The sequence below is a fragment of the Rhineura floridana genome, chromosome 9 (assembly GCF_030035675.1).
Source record: "Rhineura floridana isolate rRhiFlo1 chromosome 9, rRhiFlo1.hap2, whole genome shotgun sequence".
Classification (NCBI taxonomy): domain Eukaryota; kingdom Metazoa; phylum Chordata; class Lepidosauria; order Squamata; family Rhineuridae; genus Rhineura; species Rhineura floridana.
This window is the reverse complement of record NC_084488.1, coordinates 55072178-55099191: the sequence shown is the minus strand read 5'-3', so window position 1 is coordinate 55099191 and position 27014 is coordinate 55072178. Positions and strand designations below refer to the sequence as shown.

At 42.7% G+C, this 27014-nt stretch overlaps 1 protein-coding gene across 5 annotated transcripts in view; it reads right to left on the bottom strand.

The window, feature by feature from the left end:
- Nucleotides 1-27014, bottom strand: part of MARCHF1 (membrane associated ring-CH-type finger 1) — a 233946-nt gene that overhangs the window by 171360 nt on the left and 35572 nt on the right. Inside the window, exon 1 of one of the 5 annotated variants that reach the window (XM_061584275.1) lies at nt 24400-24558. The exons of the other annotated variants lie outside the window; for them this stretch is intronic. Within the exon in view, the coding sequence (XP_061440259.1) occupies nt 24400-24406 (7 nt within the window). The 5' untranslated portion in view covers nt 24407-24558. Of the gene's footprint in view, nt 1-24399; nt 24559-27014 lie in introns of those variants that run through there. 5 annotated transcript variants of the gene reach the window in all.

The window sequence follows — 27014 nt, the reverse complement described above, 5'->3', positions numbered from 1 at the left end:
GCACCATCAATCCAGCTTAATGGTGCGACGCTGGAGAATGCCGATCACTTTTCTTATCTTGGCAGCCATTTCTCTGTAAAAGCTGACATCAAAGCTGAAATTCAGCGTCATCTGAGCTCTGCAAGTGCCGCATTCTCCTGAATGCAGCACAGAGTGTTTGAGGATCAGGATATTTGGAGGAAGACCAAAATGCTTATTTACAAAGCCATTGTACTACCAACCTTACTGTACGCCTGTGAAACATGGGCCATCTATAAACGCCACTCCCAACTTCTTGAAAGATTCCACCAACGCTGCCTCCGGAAAATTCTGCAAATTACTTGGGAAGATAGGCGGAGTAATGTTAGCGTATTGGAAGAAGCAAAGACCACCAGTGCTGAAACAATGATACTCCAACATCAACTTCGCTGGACCGGCCATGTTGTTCGAATGCCTGATCACTGTCTTCCAAAGCAGCTACTTTACTCCCAACTTAAGGATGGAAAATGGAATATCGGTGGACAGCAAAAGAGGTTTAAAGATGTTCTCAAAGCTAATCTTAAAAAATGTAACATGAGCACTGAGAACTGGGAAGCCTTGGCCCATGCGCATCCCAATTGGAGGTCGGCCACTATCAAAGGTGCTATGGACTTTGAAGAAGCATGAGTACAGGGTGAAAGGGACAAACGAGCTAAGCAGAAGGCACGTCAAGCAAATCCTCATCGTGACCATCTTCCATCTGGAAACCTATGTCCTCTCTGTGGGAGGCTGTGTGGATCCAGAATTGGCCTCCACAGTCACTTACAGACCCACTGTTAAAGACCTTACCCTGGAAGACAATCTTACATGGCCACGAATGATCGCCAATGAAAATGAATGACTGCAGTGGTTCTCAACTTGGGGGCTATGACCCCCAGGGGGTTGGGAAGTCACCAAGGAGGGTTGTGAACAGCCAAGAGACAAATTACTTCTTCTTATTTTTAAAAAGTCTTCACGCTGGCCGAAATAAACTGAGCAGGTACGAGCAACTTTCATTCCTGGCTCCTCACCCCGCCTCCCAAGGAGACCAGCTGCTGATTGCTCTTCCTGGGCTCCCAGCTACATAACCCTTTATGGAGAAGAGTAGCCAAAGCCTTTGCACACTGCCTATACCAGTGGCAGCAGCCGCAATAGCAAATGGAGAAGAGCACAGACATGGTAGCCAACATGTGCTGAGTGGAAGATGTGTGTGTGTAGGGGAGGGGGGTCCTCTGGCTTCCTAACCCTTCCCACAACACACCTGACTCCTGAAATGCGAACCACACAGAAAAAGGCATGCAGCAGCAGCACACTCTCCCCTCCCTATGTATTTTCCTATATTCCCACACAGGCTGTTCCCAGGCTAAGATGAAGGGGGTGGGAGGGGTGAGAGAAAAGTGAGGGAAAGGAGACAGCAGAACAATGTAAGTGGTAGAATACATCAAGTAATAGAATGTTACACTTTTATAAGATATGTTAATTGTATATTGCAATGTATACCAATATATAAACCTAATATATAATCCTGAGCTACAGTATATATGAGGGCTACTGGCTAAGGCCACTGTAAGCATTATGGATGTCATTATGAGCTACAACCAGTCAGGACTTTGACCCTGATCTATATGATTCTGAATTAATAGCTGAATTACACATGTATTTGTATGTATGAAATAAATATTATATGATTTATAAAAATGTTCTGCTGTTGAAATTCCATTATATTTTTTCTAAGATACCTCTAAACCTTCGGATGTTTTTTGGGGGAACATCCAACCATAGTTCACCTAGGCAGATCTAACAGCTGGCACAAACTATGGAAGCTCAGGTGACCACAATGTTTGTCATGTAAGTTGTTTGTGTAGGTACACACTATGGGAGTATGCAACAATCCTCAATCCAGTGCTTTCACGAGACAAAAATGGTTTAGAGGCCATTTCAGGTGGCACCTCAGATGGGAAAGACAGACTCACTTGCGGAAGCCGTGCCCTGAAAAGGAAATCTGATAATTAAGTATTTATTCACTCTAAAAGAGGCAAGAAACCATTAGAAGGAATATAGAAAACATGTACTTCCTCAGTCTGACAGTATTGAGAAGCAGGGTGAGTAAAGATACCCCTGTACCTCAGGACATGACAAGTCTTGAGAAGAATCAGACTCCAATCATGGCACAGCCATTCATTGTTAGAGAAGGCTGATTGGCTGCCCCCTACAGAGTCATTGAAAAGCATAGTATAATGGCATAGTGAAGAACCTGTTGAGAGGAAAAACACTAATGCTGGTAGTCTATACAGATGACCACACTCGAACGGAATAATATGAGACTGTGTTAAGACTGTGTTAGCTCAAGCACAGAGTGATCTCGGCTTAGATCCTCTGGGATGAACCCAGAAGGCTCGACGAGAAGAAACTGCTGAAGAAGTAGAAGTAGAAAGACCCATGCAAAGGTGTGGAAGCAGAAGAAGACCCACACCTCCATTTCCAGTGTGAAAATTTCAGAGAGATTCAGAAACCCCATTGAGGCAAAAAGAGTCAGTGGAACAGAGAAGGTCCAGCCAAAGAGATGAAGTCCAGTACATTGAGACCACAGGTGAGAGCACCACCGTATTATGGTGACAAAGACAACCTGGAGTTTTGAGAGCTATGTGCGACCCGGGAAGCAAAAAGGCCAGGTAGAAAATGCTTTACTCCTAGGAGAGGAGGAGGACAAGGAAGAAATCACTGTCCAGTGACCCAGTCAACCAGCTACGGAAACAAAGGCTGTCCAGCACATACACATTTCAATAGGAAAATGGCAAAATGCTACACAAGTCCCAGGGGATGAGCAGTTTTCCTGAAGATCAAGAAGCCCAAGGACTGATCCAGTGTGACTTTGTAGTCCCTATGCCTTTAAAAAAGCCTAGTAGAAGCCAAGTAGAACATTGTTCTCCTGACTGTTATAATTCCTGACTCAACCAATTTGGGCTCAAACCTAGGTAGAAGATTCACCCATAAGGGTACCAAAGAAGATGTCTGACTAGAGAACAGACACCACCAGAACAAGTAGGCAATTTAAATTTGCTATACTACCTAAAGGCATGATTAAAGATTTGTATGAACTAGGAAAACAAAAAATAGAACATCAGCAATTCTGATTTAACAACATAGTTAATCTCTAATGCCACAGCAAAAGTAAGATAAACAGACCTCGCAGCAGCAGCACTTGAGGGCAAGTAGAGAATCTGTATTACATGAGCTCAGAACATAATGGATATTGGCTTATACTGTTATGTATGGTTAAACAATCTAAGAGTATTGTTAATGTTCTCCCATCAGTAATGGCATGATTAAATATGCAACAGAGATGGCCATGCATATTGCATCATTCATGTCCTACTCATATGCCAATGCAGAGAAATGCTTCCATTTGATGAAGCTAACTACTCTTCCATGAGAAAGAGTGCTTACTAATCCATGGTGGTTTAGTTAGTCCTATTTGTCCAATCTTTTTTTAGTTGCTAAGTCACTTTGGGGGCCTAGTTCTTTAAAGTAGCACAGTTTTTTTAGATTAAATGAACAACACAGAATAAAAAGTGTAGTGAATGTTAACAACTTGACAAATTTTGATATTTAACATTTTATTCGGCATATTGGTAAATGCTGACCATCTCCCTCTCTCCCCAGCTTTTTGAAAATGCTTCTCTACATTCAGTTTCCGAACATTCACAAAATTAATTTGGAATTGTTAACATTCATATATGAGTAACTACACTTTTCAGACATTTACTATAACATACACACACTAAAACAGGAAAAAACAAAGCTTGGTAAGTATTCTGCATGGGAACCAGGAAAGAAACAGGAATAGTGATTTTAACATACATACACAACAATGGATATGTCTGTAGTTATAAAGAAACAAAACAGATGCTTTAATTAAATATTTTGCTAATTTCAAATATAGCATTTCAGCCATTAGTTTATGATTCCTTATGCTGTAATATCTATAAATATATGATAGAACAATAAATTGTTTGAACATTGATCTCACTAGTCAGTATTCTACAAAGAAACTATTAGGCATTTTGTGCTTATGCAAATAATATGCTTATGCAAATAATAGTATTTCTTTTTGTTCTTCAAGCAATATAGGGGATGAAAATAACTCCATAAAGCAGATGGTCCTTATCACAATATATGTGAAATAGTCCTTTATTCTGTAGTTGTAATGTAGAGATTTTAGAAGACTTTGCTCCAAAATGTATTCATGTAAGCAGATTAATCTTGTCCCACTGTGGCACTGCCTCCTTTGAAGTGATTTAATCTAAATTGTGCAAACACAACTTTACATTTTGTTAGAAGTCTTTAATTCTTCAAGCAACATTCATCTGAGTCAATGATCCAATGAATTATACAACACAGAGGCCAACATGAAACATAAAAGATTTTTTATCCCAATTGTTATAAACATTTGTTTATTGCTCAACTGTGGAAAAAAACTGAAAGATGGGAAGTAAGCTAAAATTAGGGATGGACTGATAGGAAATTAGAAGGGTCTTTGGTTGCTTTTCTGCCCGGTTTTAAAAAAAAGTCTTGCCAGCTTCCCAAGTGTTTCCTTCTTATTTTCTCCTCTTGTTTGCCCAGATCACCATGAAAATGACATAGCATCATTTGTATACGTATTTGCCACAGACAGGGAGAGGAAACAAAGTGGAAAAACTTGTGAGAGTTTGTCAGACACAATCAGTGGCTGCTGATGCTATTTTAAAAAGTGTAAAAGGGGGGTAAACAAATGGTCACTTCATCTAACAGTACGGGTAAACTAAAAATGGAGAGGGAGTTTTAGCCCACAATAAGCCGAAACAGATATATCTGATAGCTCAAATTCCTTTCTTATAAAGGCAGGAGTTTTATTTTTAATCTAGGATATTATTATTGCTTCAGAGAGTTTATAAATTGTGCAAAAAAATAAGGGCAATGTGAAGAAGTGGGAGTCATTTTATTTATTTCATACCATTTATGAATCACTTCCCACAAAGGATCTTGAAGCAATTTTGGAATAAAACCTGTAATTGCTATAGGTCAGGTAATAAAATAATATCCAGTATACACATAATTTGTTATCGCTGAGGACTCTTGAAAACCAGGGCAAAGGCATGAAACCAGTTATTTGTTTTTAATTAAAAATTATCCGCAGAACTGCTAGGTGGAAAATCTGCCTCTCTAACCTATACCCTGTAACAAAGCTAACCTCTCTTTCATTATCTGGGAACAGGATAGTATGGTAATAGCACGGCATCAGACAAACTAGCATACTGTCAAAAGAAAAGTGTGTTTTAAAATATAATCTCAATTGTACGGTCACAAAGGTACACACACCTATTTGAAAGCAAGTGCTTAAATTACATTTAAATTACATTTCAAGGGAAATCTGTAGAACTTTCATGTGCAAAATTTCTTTTAATTTCTTTATTCCTTTAGAAGATTCTATTGAGTTTTTATCTTCCAGAACAAGGAAGAACAGCATATATAGTTTCACACACCATGTTTTATTCTCACAAACACTGTATGTGAGGTAGGTTAGGCTGAGAGAATGGGAATGGCCTAATGTCACCTAATCAGCTTCATGGCTAAGTGAGGAACTGAACCGCCTGTAGTCCATTTACTCTGCCACTAATGACGCTGTTTCTTATAGGAGATGCCTACAGTTATAGCAAGTAGTTAGCCGAAGAAACTTTGCTACACTACTAGATTTGCCCTGACTGCTACAAGCATAAAGAGTAAGCTGCCCACATTCCTGCTCTTGCTAACAAATGATACAGTATTGACATTTTTTAAAATTAAGTGTCATCCATACAGTGGCATTCATGGAATGTTTCACAATATTTGACTGGCCTATATTTAACCAACTAGTATGCCAGCCCATCTATAAGCTGCTTGCCTGAGCTTATGTCATTCTTTAGATCCCAGCCATTACATTAAAAAAAATAATATGCAACTTCTTCTACACTACAGATTTCCCATCCACAGCACTTATGGGAATCTGTCTGAAATAGATATATCATTAAAAAAAATACATCTAAGTATTTTAGATAGCTACTCTTAGTGATGGCAAATTCTGCTTAGTGCAATGTGGAAATAGATCACTAAATGCTGAATCTTCACTGAACACAGAGACATCTAGAAAGTTTTTTTGTCCCATCATAAGTTGAACATATCATGAAAATAGGGACCAGGATGATGGCTTCGAAACCTGAAATTCCAGCATATGATATTGTCTATTTAGTTAGACATGATCTGGAGCTGTAGAATGTTAACAGAGCTTGACCACTGGTTCCTTAAATATATCCTTTGGGCATTTGCTTAATTCTATGAGAACAGCAATTGATGTACAGAATCATAGAATAATAGAATTGGAAGGGACCTATAACGCCATCAAGTCCAACCCCCTGCTCAATGCAGGAATCCAAATCAAAGCATTCCCGACAGATGGCTGTCCAGCTGCCTCTTGAATGCCTCCAGTGTCGGAGAGCCCACTACCTCTCTAGGTAATTGGTTCCATTGTCGTATGGCTTTAACAGTTTGGACGTTTTTCCTGATGTCCAGTCGAAATCTGGCTTCCTGCAACTTGAGCCCATTATTCCCTGTCCTGCACTCTGGGACGACCGAGAAGAGATCCTGGCCCTCCTCTATATGACAACCTTTCATGTACTTGAAGAGGGCTATCATATCTCCCCTCAGTCTTCTCTTCTCCAAGCTAAACATGCCCAGTTCTTTCAGTCTCTCCTCATAGGGCTTGGTTTACAGTCCCCTGATCATCTTTGTTGCCCTCCTCTGAACCCGTTCCAGTTGTCTGCATCTTTCTTGAAGTGCGGAGACCAGAACTGGACGCAGTATTCAAGATGAGGCCTAACCAGTGCTGAATACAGGGAAACTAGTACTTCACATAATTTGGAAACTATACTTCTGTTAATGCAGCCTAATATAGTATTTGCCTTTTTTGCAGTCACATCGCACTGTTGGCTCATATTCAGCTTGTGATCAACAACAATTCCAAGATCCTTCTCACATGTTGTACTGCTGAGCCAAGTATCCCCCAACTTATAACTGTGCATTTGGTTTCTTTTTCCTAGGTGTAGAACTTTGCATTTATCCCTGTTGAATTTCATTCTGTTGTTTTCAGCCCAATGCTCCAGCCTATCAAGGTCACTTTGAATTTTGTTTCTGTCTTCCACGGTATTAGCTATGCCCCCCCAACTTTGTATCATCTGTAAATTTGATAAGCATGCTTTGTACCTCCACATCCACGTCGTAAATAAAAATGTTAAAGAGTACTGGGCCCAGGAACGAGCCCTGTGGTACCCCACTCGTTACTTCTGCCCAGTTTGAGAAGGAACCATTGTAAGCACTCTTTGAGTACGATTTGGAGTCAACTGTGGATCCACCTGATAGTAGTTTCATCCAGCCAACATTTAGCTATCTTACTAATCAGAATATCATGGGGCACTTTGTTAAAAGCTTTGCTGAAGTTGAGATATACTATGTCCACAGCATTCCCACAGTCTACAAGGGAGGTTACCTGATCAAAAAATGAGATGAGATTAGTTTGGCAGGATTTGTTCTTCATAAATCCATATTGGCTCCTAGTAATCACTGCATTCCTTTCAAGGTGCTTACAGAGTGACTGCTTTATAATCTGCTCCAGAATTTTTCCAGGGATTTATGTTAGGCTGACTGGTCTGTAGTTCCCCGGTTCCTCCTTCTTGCCCTTTTTGAAGATAGGGACAACATTAGCTCTCCTCCAGTCATCTGGCACTTCACCAGTCCTCCATGATTTCGCAAAGATAATAGACAGCGGTTGTGAGAGTTCTTCAGCCAGTTCCTTCAATATTCTAGGATGCAGTTTATCAAGCCCTGCCGATTTGAACTCGCTTAAAGTGATTAGGTATTCCTTGACCATTTGTCTATCAATCTCAAGCTCCAATCCTGCCCCTTCTACTTCATGTTTCCCAGGAGGGTCATAGACCCTTTTTTGGGAGAAGACTGAGCCAAAGCAGGAATTGAGCACTTCTGCCTTTTCTTTGTCATCTGTTATCATTTCCATTTCTTTTCTCTGTCTTTTACCATGGACATACCTGAAGAAAGCTTTTTTTGTTGCTTTTAGCATCCCTCGCTAGCCTCAGCTCATTCTCAGCTTTAGCCTTCCTGACACCATCCCTGCAATTCCATGATACCTGCCTATACTCTTCCTTTGTGGCCTGGCCCTCTTTCCACTTCCTGTATGTCTCCTTTTTTGTTTTCAGTTCATCTCTAAGCATTTTGTGAAGCCACATTGGCTTCTTCTGTTGTTTCTCCCTTTTTTTCCTTATTGGAATTGCTTGCCATTGCGCTTTTAGAATTTCCTTTTTTAGAAACTCCCACCCATCTTGGACTCCTTTTCTCATTAGGGTCGCTTGCCATGGAACCGTACTTACAATTGTTCTGAGTTTATTAAAATCAGCTTTCCTGAAGTCCAGGGTGCACGTATGGCTACTCTCAGCTTTTGCTTCTGTTAAAATCAAGAATTCAAGTATGGTGTGCTCACTTTCCCCCAGAGTTCCCATAACTGCCACTTCATCCACCAAATCATCTCTATTGGTTAGAATCAAGTCCAGGATAGCTGATCCTCTGGTGGCTTCCTCCACTTTCTGTAGGAGGAATTTATCTCCAACACAAGTCAGACATTACTTGGAGGGGCTGTGTGTGGCAGAATTTGTCTCCCAACAGATATCGGGATAATTGAAATCCCCCATTACTACTACATCATGCCTCCTCGAGACATAGGCAATTTGCTTTTCAAAAGTCATATTCTCATCTTCTCCTTGATTGGGTGGTCGGTAGTAGACTCCAAGCACCACATTCCTTTTATTACTTGCCTCATTAATTTTAATCCAGATACTCTCGGTGGAGCTACCAAGCTCATCTTCCTGTATTTCTGTGCAGGGATATATATTTTTAACATATAGCGCGACTCCACTTCCCTTGTTATTCCTTCTGTTCTTCTTGAACAAGTTGTATCCTTCAATTGCTGTATTCCAGTCATGGGAGTCATGTGACGCCCTTCCCTGGCTCTCCCTGTCAGGTTCCTACCTGCTCGTGGTTACTGCCTGTCACTAGGCACCACCAGGGACTCCACCAGTCCGGACTGTCCTTTTTATGGTTTCTCTCCACGCTCTAGCACAGATCTCAACAGATCCCCCTGCTAGGCAACCACCAGTAACGTCCTAATACCAGTATTCCCAGAGACTCTGAATACTTGTGGTGTTATTCTCTTCACCGCTGCCACCATTTGTTACAGTTTCCCTTCAGCCTTGGTCATTACCTTACCCTCCCTTCTGGTCTGTGAAACCCCAGCCAAGGATCAGGCCTTTGGTAAACCAAATTAAGTATTTATTAAATAACACAGATAACAAGATTTCTTCATAAGGCACATAAGCATATGGTTTTATCTAATACTAATCCGAACTCCACCCCCCTCCTTCTCCACGCTCTCCTGACAAACAACTCTCTCAAACCCACCAAAACAACCCACTCACTTTCATCACCCAGATTCCACTGTCATCCTTCCATTTATACCCTCAGCCATTTTAAACACTCAGCCAATCATCCAGCATTCTACTGCCCATTCACTCCCCCTCCTCTTTCACTCCACTTACCATGTATCTTCTATTCAAACAGCACTTACCATATATACACTAATACAGGAACATCACATTCCCCCCCCCTTAAAACAACGGCAGAGTATTATTCCTGTTCCAGGATTTATACGTCGCGTTAACAATATAACAAGTCTCTATGGGGAAAATGTCTTTCTTTGTTCCTCCATCTGGTCACGTCACTGCAGTCCCAGCCACTTGCCTGGAAAGTCCATCGGCCAGTACATTGTCTTTGCCTTTTATGAACTGGAATTCCACTTGATAGTCTTGTAGGGCCCAGGACCACCTCTGCAGCATAGTGTTATGTTTTTTCATAGTCTGCAACCATAACAAGGCCCGATGATCCGTTGTTACCGTGAATCTTCGTCCCCACATGTATGGGCGCAACTTGTTCAGTCCCCACACGACCGCTAGGCACTCCTTTTGGACCGACGAATAGTTTTTCTCTCTCGGCGTCAGCTTGCGACTCAGATACGCCACTGGATGTCTGGTGCCTTCTCTCTCCTGCAGCAAGACGACTCCCAGCGCGAGGTCCGACGCATCTGTAGCCACGATGAATGGCTGCTCATAGTCTGGTGCTATTAATATGGGTCCTTTGCACAAGGCTTGCTTCAGCAGATCAAAAGCCTTCTGACATTCATCCGTCCATACCACACGCTCAGAACACTTTTTCTTTGTCAATTCATGCAAGGGGGTTGCGATTTCCCCAAATTTTTCACAAACTTCCTATAAAAACCAGCCACACCTAGAAATGCCCTAACTTGCTTTTTGGTTAAGGGGATAGGCCACGCTTGTATTGCCTCCACCTTGCTCCATAAGGGGGTGATTTCCCCACTCCCCACCTTATGTCCTAAATAGACCACCTCCTTCAACCCAAACTGGCATTTCTTCACTTTTATTGTGAGGCCTGCCTTTCTTAATGCCTCTAATACTGTTGTCATTACATACGTCCCTGTGTCAAGCTTTTCTCTTATGGTATATGGTCCTTCCCAGTTAGCCTGTAATTTGTCATGTTTCCTGGGTATGAACGCCATAACCATATCTCCCACATCATACACACGTTCCCTGGCTGTTCTGTCATACCAGTAACTTTGCTTCTGCTGAGCTTGACTGAGATTCTCTTTCACAACTTCCATCATTGATGTTAATTTATTGCGGAATTCCAATACAAAATCTACTACAGATGTTTTGTACTCTCCCAGGGTTCCTTCCCATGAATTTTTTAACAGTTCCAAAGGTCCCCTCACTTTTCTAAAACATTAGTTCAAAGGGTGAGAAGCCTGTTGACTCCTGAGGGACTTCTCTGTATGCAAATAAGAAGCATCCCAAACGTTCATCCCAGTCTTGTGGGTGATCTTGAACATAGCTTCTTATCATGCCCTTCAAAACCCCATTGAATCTCTCTGTTAGCCCATTAGTGGCGGGATGGTAAGTAGTGGTCTTTAGATGTTTTAGACCACAACATTTCCACATACATTGCATTACTTCTCCCATGAATACACTGCCTTGATCCGTCAGCACTTCATGAGGGAAACCCAGCCTCAAAGATTTTTAATAAAGCCTCTGCCACTACAGGGGCTTCTACAGATCTTAGTGCTTCTGCGTCTGGGTACCTGGTGGCAAAATCCACCACCACCAATAGATATTTCTTGCCATGCCTTGTGGGTTTGGAAAAAGGGCCCACCAAATCTATTCCCACTCTATAAAAGGGTTGTCCAATTATAGGAAGAGGCTTTAAGGGTGCCTTAGTCTTTACTCCATTTTTTCCCACCTTTTGGCATATACCACAAGATAGACAATGTTGTTTTACATCTTTGGAGATGTTTGACCAATAATAGTGTGCAGCCAATCTCCTCTTGGTCTTTTTTATTCCCAGATGTCCTGCACATGGGACATCGTGGGCTACCTCTAGCAATCTGGTTCTGTATTTGCTAGGTACTATCAATTGCTTCACTGGTTCACATTCATCCTTTCTCTCAGCAGGCATCCACAGTCTATATAAAATCCCATTTTCACACACAACTTGATTCCTCAGTTTGTCAGTGAAAGGAATCTGTTGGGTCAGAGCTTGCTCCTTTATTGGATTCAAACTGGTATCCTTATTCAGTTCTTCTGTGAAATGCTCTGTCTCTTCCCCAGAGACCAGTTGATACAGTTTGTCTCCTTCAGCAGGCCTGCCAAGGGTTGCTATGGGGACCTGAGGCTCGAAAACAGATTCCACCCTGTTTGTTTCAGCCCCCCTTAACATGGCTTCTGTTTCTCTGCCAAGTTGCTGTCTGGTTACCACATATATTTTCCCTTGTGCCCCCATAACATCTCTTCCCAGTATCACTGGTTCTTGTTGTTGGGCATTAATGCCTACTTTATATCTGCCCTCTCGGCCTCTCCATGCCATTTTCACTAGGGCCACAGGCAAGCTTTCTGGTTGACCCCTCACTCCTTGGATATTCACCGTTTCCTGAGGTAATATTTCTTCAGATTTTATTAAATCTGGCCTCAGTAACGTCTGAGCGGCACCAGTGTCAAGCAATGCCCAATAATTTGCCCCTTGTACACTCACTTCCTCTCTCAGACTTGAATCAAGGTCTGTTACTTCTGTCCAGTTTATCTGGCAGAACTGAACCTTTTTTGTGGTTAAATCTTTTGGTTCTATTTTTACTGCCCTTGCCTGAGCAGGATTACTAATGGGGTTGGCAACCTCACATTGAAAACGTAGGTGCCCCAGTCTACCACATTTGTAGCATAATTTCTCCTCTGTTTTAGGGTACACAGATCCACTCTGGGGTGTCCTGTGCCCTTCAGATTTTACTGGAGGACTCACTCGCTGTGGTACCACATCCCTTCTGCCAGCATTATATGGTCTGGGTTTAAAATCTCTTGATGTTTTCCCCATCCAGTCAGTTCTATTGGAGGCAAAGTGATCCACCATCTCGGCGGCCTCCTGCACAGATGTAGGGGAACGGTCTTTGACCAGGAGCCTTATTTCTGGTGGTAACTGATGGTATAATTGATCCAATATCATGAGGTTTTTCACCTCTTCCACAGACTGAGCTTTGGCACTACTCATCCACTTTCCAAATATATCCATCAACTTTGCTCCCAGCTCCACGAAAGACCTCCCTGTCTGTATCTGGCAGTTTCTGAAAAGCTTTCTAAAATAATCAGGCCCCAGTCTGAATCTTTTGTAGACTGCCTCTTTAAACTCAGCATAGGTGACGGGCCTGTGTGAGGGGAAATATTGGTATACCTCTGCCAATTCCCCTTTGATCAGGTTTGATAAATACTGCATGTATTTATCTTCAGGTAGCCCCCACAACTGAGCTGCCTTTTCAAAGGTTGTGAGATAAATTTGAGGATCTTGACCAGGCTCATAGACAGCAAAGTCCTTTGGAGTAATTTTTATTTTTGCTCCATCTCTGTCTTTCCTTGTCTCCTCAGAGTGAAATTTCTCTCTATCCAATTTTAATCTTTCCCCTTGTATTTTATTTTTATTATTTATTTTATTTTATTAGATTTCTAAACCGCCCTATAGCTTTCTAGCTCTCAGGGCGGTGTACAAAAGGTAAAAACAGATTAAAATACAATAAACATGATAACAATACACTGTAAAATATAGAAACAAAATCAAGACAAAGACAAATTAAATAAAATTAAATTAAAATGCCTGAGCAAAGAGGTAGGTCTTTACCTGGCGCCGAAAGGATAACAAAGAAGGCGCCAGGCGTATCTCATCAGGGAGGGTGTTCCATAGCTCGGGGGCCACCACTGAGAAGGCCCTAGTTCTGGTTATTACTCTCCGGGCCTCCATATGCGTTGGAACCCGGAGAAGGGCCTTCGATGTCAAACGTAGTGAACGGGCAGGTATATAGCGGGAGAGGCATTCCACCAGGTATTGCGGTCCAATGCCATTAAGGGCTTTATAGGTAAGAACCAACACTATGAATCTGGCCCGGAAACATATTGGTAGCCAGTGCAGATGGGCCAGGACAGGGGTTATATGATCATATTTTTTAATCCCAGTAAGAACTCTGGCCGCAGCATTCTGCACCAGCTGAAGTTTCTGAACCGTCTTCAGAGGTAACCCTACGTAGAGTGCATTACAGTAGTCCAATCTAGAGGTTACCAGAGCATGGATAACTGTGGCAAGGTTCTCCCTGTCCAGATAGGGTCGTAGTTGGGCTACCAGCCGAAGCTGGTAGAACGCGTTCCGTGCCACCGAGGCTACCTGAGCCTCCAGAGACAGGAGCGGATCTAATAAGACCCCCAAACTACGGACCTGCTCCTTTAGGGGGAGTGTAACCCCATCTAGGGCAGGTCGGATCATCAGCCATCTGGGCAGAGAGCTCCCCCACAAACAGCATCTCAGTCTTGTCAGGATTGAGTCTCAGTTTATTAGCTCTCATCCAGTCCATTATCGCGGCCAGGCAGTGATTTAGTACATCAACAGCCTCACCTGAAGAAGATGAAAAGGAGAAGTAGAGCTGCGTATCATCAGCATATTGCTGGAAACGCAATCAAATCTCCTTATGACCTCACCAAGCGGCTTCATATAGATATTAAAAAGCATGGGGGACAGAACCGAACCCTGCGGGACCCCATATTGGAGTACCCAGGGATTCGAGTAATGCTCCCCAAGCACCAGCTTCCGGAGACGATTCTCGAGGTAGGAGCACAGCCACTGCCAGGCAGTGCCTCCAACTCCCAAGTCCGCAAGCCACTCCAGAAGGATACCATGGTCGATGGTATCAAAAGCCGCTGAGAGATCTAGGAGAACCAACAGAGTTACACTCCCTCTGTCTCTCTCCCGACAGAGGACATCATACAGGGCGACCAAGGCTGTTTCTGTACCAAATCCCAACCGAAAGCCCGATTGAAATGGATCCAGATAATCAGTTTCATCCAAGAGAGCCTGGAGCTGGCGAGCGACCACACGCTCTAAAACCTTGCCCAGGAATGGGATATTTGCTACCGGTCTATAGTTGTCAAAATTTTCAGGGTCCAAGGATTTTTTTAGGAGCGGTTTCACCACCGCCTGTTTCAGACTAAGTGGTACCACTCCCTCTCGTAGAGAGGCATTAATCACCTCCTTGGCCCATCCGGCTGTTCCATTCCTGCCAGCTTTTATTAGCCACGAGGGGCAAGGGTCCAGGGCAGACGTGGTCACCCGCACCTGTCCAAGCACCTTGTCCACATCCTCGAGCTGTACCAACTGAAACTCATCCAATAAAACAGGACACAACTGTGCTCTGGACACCTCATTAGGGTCAACTGCTACAATATTGGAGTCAAGGTCCCGGCGGATGTTCATGATCTTATCTTGGAAGTGTCTCGCAAACTCATTACAGCGGGCTATCGATGGTGTTATTGCGTTCTGGGGACCAGAATGTAAAAGTCCCCGAACAACTTTATAAAGCTCCGCTGGGCGGTTAGAAGATGACTGAATGGTGGCAGCAAAGTACTGTTTCTTTGCTGCCCTCACCGCCTTCACATAGAGCTTGGTAGAGATCTTCACAAGTACAAGACTACAGCCGTCGGGAGTTCGTCTCCATTTGCACTCAAGCCGTCTCCTTTCTTGCTTCATCACTCTTAGCTCCAGGGTAAACCATGGAGCCAATTGAGCTCTGCAAGGGAGAGGGCGCATTGGGGCAATCGTGTCAGCTGCCCGGGTCATTTCCGTATTCCACAGATTGACCAGAGTTTCGACAGGAGCGTCAGTTTTATCAGCCGGAAAACTCCCTAGAGCCTTCTGAAAACCCTCAGGATTCATTAGTCTCCGGGGACGGACCATCTTAATTGGTCCTCCACCCTTGCAGAGGGAAGAACACATTGTGAGTCTAAACCTCAATAGGCGGTGGTCTGACCATGACAAAGGAATAGATGTAAAATCCCTCACTCCCAGATCACCATCCCCTAATCCAGTGGCAAAAATCAAGTCTAGAGTATGCCCCGAAATATGCGTAGGGCCAATAGCAAATTGAGACAGCCCCATGGTTGTCATGGAGGCCATGAAGTCCTGAGCCGCCCCGGACAAAGTGGTCTCGGCATGAATGTTGAGATCCCCCAATACCAAAAGTCTGGGGGATCGCAACACCAAACCCACGACCACCTCCGTCAGCTCAGTTAGGGAAGCTGTTGGGCAGCAGGGTGGACGGTACACCAACAGTATTCCCAGTCTGTCTCGTTGACCCAACGCAATATGAAGGCACTCCAGACCATTAGCCACCTGGATAGGGTGCCTAACAAGAGGGATTGAACTTCTATAGACCACAGCGATTCCCCCTCCCCGACCCTCGGACCTTCCCAGATGCTGAACCGAATACCCAGGTGGACATAGCTGGGAGAGATTAATGCTTCCCAGATCGCTCACCCAGGTTTCAGTAATAAACGCCAGATCGGCCACCTCATCCACAATTAAATCTTGGATGAGGGGGATTTTATTATTTACCGATCTGGCATTAAGAAGCAGCAACTGGAGATCCGAGGGTTGGCTGATAGAACTACCAGCAATCCTGTGGGTGCAGGGAGGACCAGAACACGGTACAGTCACCAATTGTCTGGGCCGAGTTCCCCTAAACTGGCATGTCCTCCTCACAACACCATACCTCCCATTGCCCGTCACTACGCTAATAGGGGCCCCCTCTGGTCCTCCCTCCCCACACCCTATCCTCCCGCCCAGGCACATAATAAAAATAAAAATAAAATAAACAACAAAACTCATAATCTATACACAATCACACCCACACTCATACAAACCACTCATACCACCAAACAACAACAATGACGATGGCTGGCAAACAACAACAGCAGTAGTCGTCACAACACGGGCCCAAAGACGGTAAAGGGTCCAAGAGCAATGAATGCAATGAATGGAGCCAACCCGGAAAGCAGTGCCGGATCTAGAAACAGCTCGGAGCCGTGGCGCCCGAGGTCAAAGATGCCAAAGATGGAACACGACTCCCACTCTCACCGCCACCAGGGGCTCCTCCGTAGCGCTCTCACCGCTGCGGAGTTGCTCCTACATGGTGCTCTCTCGCCACCACTCTCCCACAGCTCTCTCACTGCCGCCAGGCGCTCCTCTGCAGTGCACTCCCCACTACCACATCGTTCCCTCACAGCACTCCCTCGCCGCCACTCTTGTTGTCGAGCACTCCCGTCCCGCGGCGCTCTCACTGCCGCCAAAGTGCTCCTTCGCAGCGCTCTCTCACGGCCACACTTGGCATCGTACACTCCTCCGCAGCGCTCCCACCGCCGCGGAGCCGCTCATTCATGATGCTTTCTCGCAGCTGCACCTGGCGTTGGGTGTTCCCCCCCCGCGGCGCTCTCACCACCGCGGAGTTGTTCTTCAAGATGTTCGCGGCTGCACTCGGCGTCGGCGTCGGGCGTTCCCCCCCACGGTGCTCTCACCGCCGCGGAGTCGATGTTCGCGGCTGCACTCGGCGTCGGGCATTCCCCCGCGGCGCTCTCACCGCCGCGGAGTCGATGTTTGCGGCTGCACTCGGCGTCGGGCATTCCCCCGCGGCGCCCTCACCGCCACGGAGTTGATGTTCGCGGCTGCACCTGGCGCCGGGCGTTCCCCCGCGGCGCTCTCACCGTCACCAGGGGCTCCTCCATAGCGCTCTCACTGACACGGAATTGCTCCCACCTGGTGCTTTCTCGCCGCCGCTCTCCCGCGGCTCTCTCACTGCCGCCAGGCGCTCCTCTGCGGTACTCTCACCACCGCAGAGCCGCCTCTTCACAACACCCGCTCGCCACCGCCTCTCGTCTCCTCCGCCGCCACAACCACTCCTCAGCACTCTTCGTCCCAACGCCCCGAGGTAGGCAAACTTCATTAATTTAAAATAGATGTAAAAATAGATGTTAAAATAGATGATAAAAGGGCTTGGCTACAGAGCTCTGACTACCGCGTCCTCCTCCGAGCCGCCATGATTGAGGGCTGTTGAGGCTTGTATCTCAGCTTGTATCTCAGCATCCACTCTCATTCTCTCAGTTTCCATCCTCAATCTCTCAATTTCCAACTCCCTCTGTTTATCTTTTTTCTCAGCTTCCATCCTCAATCTCTCAGTTTCCAACTCCCTCTGCTTGTCTTTTTCCTCAGCCTCCCATCTTAACTTCTCTCTCAAATACTCTATATAAGCGGGATTGCTTAAGTATCCTTCTGGGGTCTCTTCCCTGAAATGTTGTTTTTGCTGGGCAGTTGCAAATCCTATAAGTGCTACCCTCAATTCATCTACCCCTTTACCCTCGTGAGGTAAATTGAATGTTATGCACTTCTCCACCAGCTCCTCTCTTTTCATTTTTATATATTCAGCCATGGTGTTTGAGTTCACTCACTCTTTGCCACACACTCTTTGCCAGTCACTCTCACAAGTAATCTTGTTTTGTTATTTCTGTTTACCACACCACTGTTAGGGATTCTCTAGTATTCGTACCACCGCTACAGCCAACACCTGTGACGTAGTCTCGTTTGTTCGTATCCCACCGCTACTGCCACCACGTGTGACGCCCTTCCCTGGCTCTCCCTGTCAGGTTCCTACCTGCTCGTGGTTACTGCGTGTCACTAGGCACCACCAGGGACTCCACCAGTCCGGACTGTCCTTTTTTATGGTTTCTCTCCCCGCTCTAGCAGATCTCAACAGATCCCCCTGCTAGGCAGCACCACCAGTCACGTCCTAATACCAGTATTCCCAGAGACTCTGAATACTTGTGGTGTTATTCTCTTCACTGCTGCCACCATTTGTTACAGTTTCCCTTCAGCCTTGGTCATTACCTTACCCTCCCTTCTGGTCTGTGAAACCCCAGCCAAGGATCAGGCCTTTGGTAAACCAAATTAAGTATTTATTAAATAACACAGATAACAAGATTTCTTCATAAGGCACATAAGCATATGGTTTTATCTAATACTAATCCGAACTCCACACCCCTCCTTCTCCACGCTCTCCTGACAAACAACTCTCTCAAACCCACCAAAACAACCCACTCACTTTCATCACCCAGATTCCACTGTCATCCTTCCATTTATACCCTCAGCCATTTTAAACACTCAGCCATTCATCCAGCATTCTACTGCCCATTCACTCCCCCTCCTCTTTCACTCCACTTACCATGTATCTTCTATTCAAACAGCACTTACCATATATACACTAATACAGGAACATCACAAGTCATCCCACCAAGTTTCAGTTATACCTATCAAGTCGTAATTGCCCTCCTGTATTAAGAGTTCAAGTTCGTCCTGCTTGTTTCCCATGCTCTGCGCATTAGTATACAGACATTGAAGACCATGTGATTTATGGCTTGGCTTCCTTACTACATTTTTCTGAGGACCGTTACTGGGCCCTATTAGAGCCAATCTCTCTGGTCCTACTGCTGTGCATAAGCCTTCATCAGTCGTTACCACCAAGTTTATGTCTCCCTCTCCTTTAGGATTCAGTTTAAAGAACTTGGAAGGGGGGGATCACCACTATCACAACTTTACAAAGAGTTTGTATAAGAACTTTGTTGGGAATAATGTTCAGTTATATAGCTTTTGAGCATTACAAGTTGGCAAAATGTTATTCCAAACAAGTAATGACAAGTTTCGGTGACATAACTACAATGAGTATGCATTTATAAAGATAATTAGGTTGGCCTCATGCATGAAGTCAGTCTCTTCCATGAAAAGAGACTGGCCTCTTCAGCAGAGATAACATATTATAGAGGTGGCAATATATGATGTAAAAATTCATGAATTTTAACAGAAGTTATTCATCAAGACAGAAGCAGAGAATTCAAAACACTTCAATCCCAATAAAGTAACAACAAATATACAAAGTTAGATAGCTTTGAAACATTATGATCACATTTGTCCATGCCTTGGCAAAGCATACTCTGGTATTTCAAGATTATTATTCAATACACATTTTCATGGAATCAATATTATATTAAAATATATTATAGCACTGGTTTAATTAGGGGTTATTTCATTCAAAAAATGTGTTCTTGGTGTAAGATCCAATGTAGTATAAAGGGTGTCCACTCATGTAATGAGGTTTCTCCTTACTCAACTCTCCCTGCACACCTAAAAACTGGTCTGGAGGACTGGGGACCCTACAGAGCAGATTGGGGGGCATGGTGGGGCTTGGGAAGGAAGAAGAGAAACCGGAAGTCCCATTGTGCAAGTAGATTTCTGTTGCACATGTGGGCAGATGTCACTTGATGTCGCCCATGGTTTATAACTCAGAATGTACTGTGAAGTATTCCAGAAGCACAGAGAGGCATTTACAAGTGCAATGTCATAAAAATGTAAATCGATTAGAAGAGTTAAGAAAGTTGAATACTGAAAATGTGGCCAAAAAGAGCCCCAAGTCTGTATCATTACACCTTACATTATGATAGAAAAAAATATGGTAAAACATTTGTGTACAATATATTCAATAGACTACTCAACAGAAAGTAAAACCATAACTGATAATTGCGGCCCCATGCTGAAATTATATGAAAATATTAACTAAAAACACTATGTACAATGTTGTTAGATCCAAACCATTGAAATGAGCAGAAGTTTTGGGCTTATAAGCAATCAAGTCTACAATCCTGTGTATACTTACATAGGAGTAAGTGCCACTGAACACAGTGATGTTTACTTCTGAGTCAACTTTGCAGAGGAATGTGCTGTATGGAATCAATAAAATGCTGAGAGCCAAGTGGTTAGAGTAATGAAATTTATATTCTATTTTCCTATATTTCCTGATTGCCTATTAATATATTTTCCTGTTTATAGTAGACTTTATAGTATGTTCTTACAATTTAGAGAACCCCTGATGAAAATGCATGGGGTCCTTTTTGGTCAATAAATTCCATTTCACAACTATCATTTATTTTAAGTTTAAAACAATGCACTGCAATAACAAAACATCAAAGAATCCACATCCCCAGACCTGTACCAGATGGTTAAAAAGAAATTAAAAAATGGCGGAGGAGTGAAACCAGCTTCAACCATCCAGTTCCCGGCTGTTTTAATAGTGCTTTCTTTGGTGAGAGAAGACAGAAACCTGCTTGCTATAACTAAAGCTTTATTTATAAAATGCTTACAAAATCTGCTGTTCTTGCTTAGGCTCCTCCCACTTGACTTTTACACTAGAGCTCAGCCTCCAGATCTCCATGGCAGTCTCCCTGCAGTTCCCCCTGCTGGATGGAACTGCTACCTATTATAACTTCGGCATTCAGAGAATGCACCATAAAGGGCTAAAGGGAATAGTGGAATGTCACACACAAAATCCACTCTCCCAGGTTCATTCTAGGCAGGAAAAAGCCCAAAACTTTCAGTTCCAAGTCATCCCAATGAACCTAAATGACACGCTGCATAAACTAGATAGGAGTAATGCAGTGTGTGATACTAAAGTTCCAAAGAAGGATCTATCCATCATGGATCTATTCTCAGGGGTAAATTATCTGCCAAACAAACAAAAAAGAACAGTCCAGAATACTGGTTTCCAAAGCTTCCCAAACAACCAAATGTTCATGTCTTCTTGGCCTAGTAACTAAATAAACATGATCCAATGCAACACCAAATATCCAAAGAAGCTGCCTTTCACAGTCCATTCCAAGTATTACATAATCTATCCTCACTCCCAAAAGAGACCCAATTCCAAGGTAGGCCAATTCAAACAATGTGTTTCTCCAAAAGTGAGCAGATGAAACCATTGCCCCTGAAATGCCAGTGCCACTGTTACCATTTCCAGGAAAACAGTGCAGGACACTATATCTCCAAGGCATCATGTATGGACTGGGCATATCTAGAGTTTAAGGGTAAGAAAAGACAGGAGATCAAGAAAACTATCTAATCCAATTCCTCTGAAGATAAAGTATAGGGAGAATCCAGGACCAGGAAGATCAGAAAAGGGCAGAACAGAAACAGTCCTATATAAATACAAGGAAACTGCAAGTTGTGGTCTGGTTACCTAGAAGCAAAGCTGCCCTCATATTAGCTACTCCATCGCCTGGTACATGAATCGCTCACAGTTATTCTAAAACTGAATTCTGTTACTGTTGCAGCTTCATTTCACATATTCTGCAGAACATTTGCCACCAAGTCCCCCAAACATACTTATTAAAAATACACTTCCCATCTCCTGTGTTTGTGCAACAGTCTAGATAGCCAGAAAAAGAGCAAAATGAAACACCCCAGCCATCCTCTATATGTTAATGTCAAGTTTATTTACATACTGCATTTCTGTGTATAACACTCAAGGAACTATACATCAAAACTTACAAAACATAACCTGATTTATTTGTTTTTATAATTGTATGAACTGTTTTACTTGTTTTAATCGCATGTAAATAAAAACATACTGTGGGCCAAGAGCTCTCTCACATTTCCGTTTCTTCAGTCATGCTTCATATTAAGAACATAAGAAGAGCCTGCTGGATCAGGCCAGTGGCCCATCTAGTCCAGCATCCTGTTCTCACAGTGGCCAACCAGGTGCCTGGCGGAAGCCCACAAGCAGGACCTGAGTGCAGGAACACTCTCCCCTCCTGAGGCTTCCAGCAACTGGCTTTCAGAAGCATGCTGCCTCTGACTATATATTCTTCCAAACAATAAGTGTCCCGATTATTCCTTGCCTTTGGTATTACTTCAAGGAAGAGCCAACTACAAAGTTCACTTTCCTATTTCCATATTTGCAAGTGAAGCTAATCCCTAGCCAAAAGGTACCAAAGCAAAATTTTTCATTCAGAGGCCCCTTTCACAGAGGTATTTTCAGAGTATGTATGCATGTGAAAGAAAAAAATCATCTATCCCAGGGAAAATGCACTCCTAGGGAAAATGGGACCTGCTGGTGAAAGGCAGGTAGTAGTATTATTAGTAATTACAATGATAATGATATAATATACATAGTAATATGAATATTTCTGTTTTCTAGCCTAATAACTTTCCACGTTTCAGAGCCAGATTAGCAAATTTATCTCAATGCAGAACCTGGTTAGGTAAGTTAAGTTTTTATTTTGGTTTCTTTTCCTAATTTGTCTACACCAGTAGAACCATTTTGTAGTTCAGCATACTCAATACATACTCCATGTGCCAGAATATAAGGTTATTTTTCTGAAAATGGTGAGGCTGGGGTATACCTTGCATTTGGACAGAAATAATCTGTATGGATCTGGTCGCTGTGAGGAATTTCAGAGAAATATTTTAATCAGAATTGTCAGGATCCGATGTAAAAACAGGTGGTCAAGTCCTAATGACCCATTATTTCACCTAAGACTAGAAACATACCCCCACTTCCATTTCAAAAAACAAAAGACCAGAAGTTCACATTTCACTAGCCATTTTGCCAATCTCCTAAAACCCTAAGGCAGTCATAATATGCTAATTCCTAAACATACATCAATAGTATAAACCAATAGGAATTGCTCACAACAACAGCAGAGAAAAAATGACATGAATTCCGTTCCTGTCACCAAAGAAAGCAGCATCTCCTCAAGGCATTTCAGCAGGCAAAAGCAGTACCAGGTGTCTCTGTGTCTCAAAGGGAACAAAAGTAGCCCTACTGTGAGATGATATTAAAATGTGTATTATATTAGTATACTAATGGGGATAAAGAGTTGCTTCACCTTCCAGGATAATTATATGTAATCTAATTCCCTAGAAATAGGTTACTGCACAAACCAATTATAATAGCTTCTCGTTTTAAAGAATAACTTGTTCCCTGCAAAATACATTTTACACATTAGTTTGCTTGCTGGGTAAGATGAAAAGTAATGACCCACACACACTTGCTGGTTGTAGTGATGAACATGCCAGTATTAAAAATAACCTTCTGAAATTAGCACCAGATTTATGTGTTATACTGTTCTCCATTTCTAATTAATTCTACAGAATTGTTTTTCATTTCAACATTTTGCTTCCTCATAATCAAAGCACAACAGATTTCCAATCAGCAAACACCATTGCTACACCAGCACCTACTACACTACTGAGCTGGGCAGCCCACTGTCCAAGATTTAAATGTAAAGATTTAGACAAGAAATTTTTAAAAAAACAACTCTAAAAAGTCAAATCCTATAGATGTCTATTTATAAGTAGACATCTACTTAGAAGTCAATTTCTTTGAGGTCAATGGGGCTTTGTGATGTAACAATATACATAACCTACCTATACTCCTTTTAAAAATCTTTAAGGCTCGGGTCTACAGAATTACCACAGAAGTAATTAAGATCTCAAATAAACACAGGAAGCTGTCTTATACTAAGTCAGACCATTGGTCCATCTAGTTTAGTACTGTCTACACTGATTGGCAGCAGCTCTCCAGAATTTCAGGCAGGGTTCTCTCTTTGCCTTCCCTGGAGATGCTGGGGATTGAACGAAGGACCTTCTGCATGCAAAGGAAATGCTCTATCACTGAGCTACAGCCCTTCCCCTAATGTGCCTCAATGTTGGGTGCACAACTCAAAAACCTTCAACTGCTGCCACCAAAAAAACCTCCTGTACCTTATAGAAACCTATGCTTCCTCCAGTGCAGACATGGGATTGACACCACCACTAAAGACAAGGTTATAGGATGAACAAAACTGGAATGTTAAGCAAATTATTTACACTACAGGGTAAAGTGCTGCTTTGCAGATCGTAGTTTAAGATTACATTAGTGTACAGTTCTAAATTAACCAAAATTAAATGTGTCCCATTAAAGTTTGGATTTTTGAGAGTCTTCCCCAGCCTGATAAGCTCTCAATAACTTGCCAATTTTCCTACCTTTCATTCATTGTGAGCCAAGCATTTGTAACTAGCAACAGATGCTGTACAGAAGTCTTCCTCTGCCTCCAGCTCCTCCTTATAGGATGGTTCAGATGTTTCGACTACTTGCTGAAATTCACTCTCTGGTTAAACCTCTGCTTAAAGCTCTCTTGCACTGGAGTCTGCTGCCTACCTGAAGTTTCACCACCACCTCAGAGCATGGCTTCTTGCTCTGCTTAGCAGCCAAGGTTCTCTCAGGCTGTAAACACACTATTCACCAATCAAAGCATTTCCATTAGCCACACCTGGAGAGGGAATGGGGGTGATCTGCCAATCAGTTGTGAAATATCTTTGAAGCTGATTTTTTTTAAAATGCACTCAAGCTGCTCCCACCAGGGTTTACAGTAAAAAGGGATGAGGTTTGACTAGCATTGTGTGCCCCCATTTTCAGGAGAGGTGGAGATGCACTGGAATTGGCAGAATAGTGTGTGTGTGTTTCTACCCTCAGATAACCAATCATACCCTTTTTCTCAGCTCTCACTCAACCAGGCATAGGTAATGGAGACGAGGTAAAGAACTGTTTTATTCCCTTCTTTCTATGACTACCAGTCTAGGTAGGCTAGTCAACAACCCAGCCATGGTGCTGGGAGAGAATGACCTTGGGAATAAATTTATGACATAGCATTGATCCCAGGTGCATTCTACTCCAGAAACATAGCTAGGCTGCTGAAAGTAGCCTCTTGAAGGCAGAGGTAGAAGCAGAAGGCTTTAAAAAAAATCTTGGCCAACTTATATTTAAAGGCTAGACACCCCCACCCCAAATTCTTATAAATTGAAAACCCTCAAAGATTAATCCAATGTTTGGATGGAGTCAGAAGAATGGACTTGGTTGTTCAATACAATACCACCTTTATTAATAAAGTATTATTAACTTTAAAAAAAATTGAAATTCATATATCAATGGAATCGTCATGTTCAAATGTATATCCCACTCTTCCTTCAAAAAGTATCCAGGGCAGCAGACAACGATGGTACATCCTACAGGATAAACAAAATTTTAAAAACCAGTAAAAGATGCTAGAAATGAGGAACAATTAAAGCAGACTTTGTACATATATTCTGGAACATGTTCAAAATTATACAGAAATCACAGGATATAGGCAATCAATAAGTCCCCAAATGATAATTTTTTGCACAATCCAGATAGAAATAGAAATGGTGGACACACAGTTAGTTACATGCCATGTGATATGTTCAAGGCTATGTCTTGGATATCACAGGAAAAACAAAAATCCTCCTTCTATATCAGAATGGATAAGGAAAATACAGGAAACAGCCTTACTGTTTTAATTAACGTACCAAATAACAGCTGGAAGATACCCTCAAGAAAACAAATTTATTGAAAGATGGGTACTGTTTGTAAATTTCTGGTATAAGAAAACTGAAAATATTACATCTCAGAACTCTTTTCCGCTGCTGTAAAACATGTTAAAATATATTAAAGTACCATCTTATGCAGGCTGGAGTGGGAATTTACGATCATAATATAAGAGTGTGATTCTCCAAATTTTACTCTTTTTTTCTTGTTTGTAAAAATAAACAAATAAATAAATAAAAAGGTATTGCTAAACAGTAAAAAAAAAAATCCAATGTTTGGGACACATTTTTGCTCATCCACCACCCTGCAAAACTTTTGAAAATCACTGGGCCAAATACTTAAGAACATAAGAGCCTGAGTGTATCAAGCCAAAGGTCCTTCTAGTCCAGCATTCTGTCCTCACAGTGGCCAACCACACACCTATGAGAAGCCCACAAGCAGGATCTGAGTGCAATAGTACTCTCTCTCCTTGTATTTCCCAAGAACTGTCATTCAGAGGCATACTGCCTCCTACACTTCTATATATAGCCATCATGGCTACTTCTTAATGACAACTTTATCTTCCACTAATTTGTCTAATCCTCTTTTAAAAGCAACCATATTGGTGGCTATCACAACCAGTAGTGTAATGGCAGATTCAGAAGTGCAGGGTCCCTTCATGATAGTCACACCACACCCCCTTTTCCACTTTCTCTCATCTCCCTTGCTCTCGTCATCTCACGAGTCCACACTCCACTATGACAGACATCTCTAGCAGCCAATCAGCATGAAAGTGGAGGCTGTGTGTTAGATACTGAGAAGAGTTTTCTCTGTGGCTGACTCACCCTTCTTTCACTCTGATTGGCTCCAATCAGCACAAAAGGACAAGGACTCTTCTCAATGGCTACCATGTTCCCTTGCCATGAAGATTAGCTCATAAATAGGGACATGGCTGGGACCCTCTCCCCCCAAAAATAACGGGACTACAACCCCCCCACAACCCAGGATGACTATACTGCTGATCACAGCATCTTGTGTGAATGAATGCCAGCTTTAGCCCAGCAGTGAGTAAAACTGGGATTTTACCTATGCTCCTTGCCAAATAAAAACCAACTACACTTAAAAGGAAACATTCAAGGGAAAGCAACCAGCATTGATAAAAAAATTTTTTTTTAAAAATCAGATTTTTTATTTAACTTGAATTTTTTTTGTTTCAAATTTTTCTTTAAAAATAGTAAAAAAAATAGCCTAGGTAAAAGATATCATCATGAATACT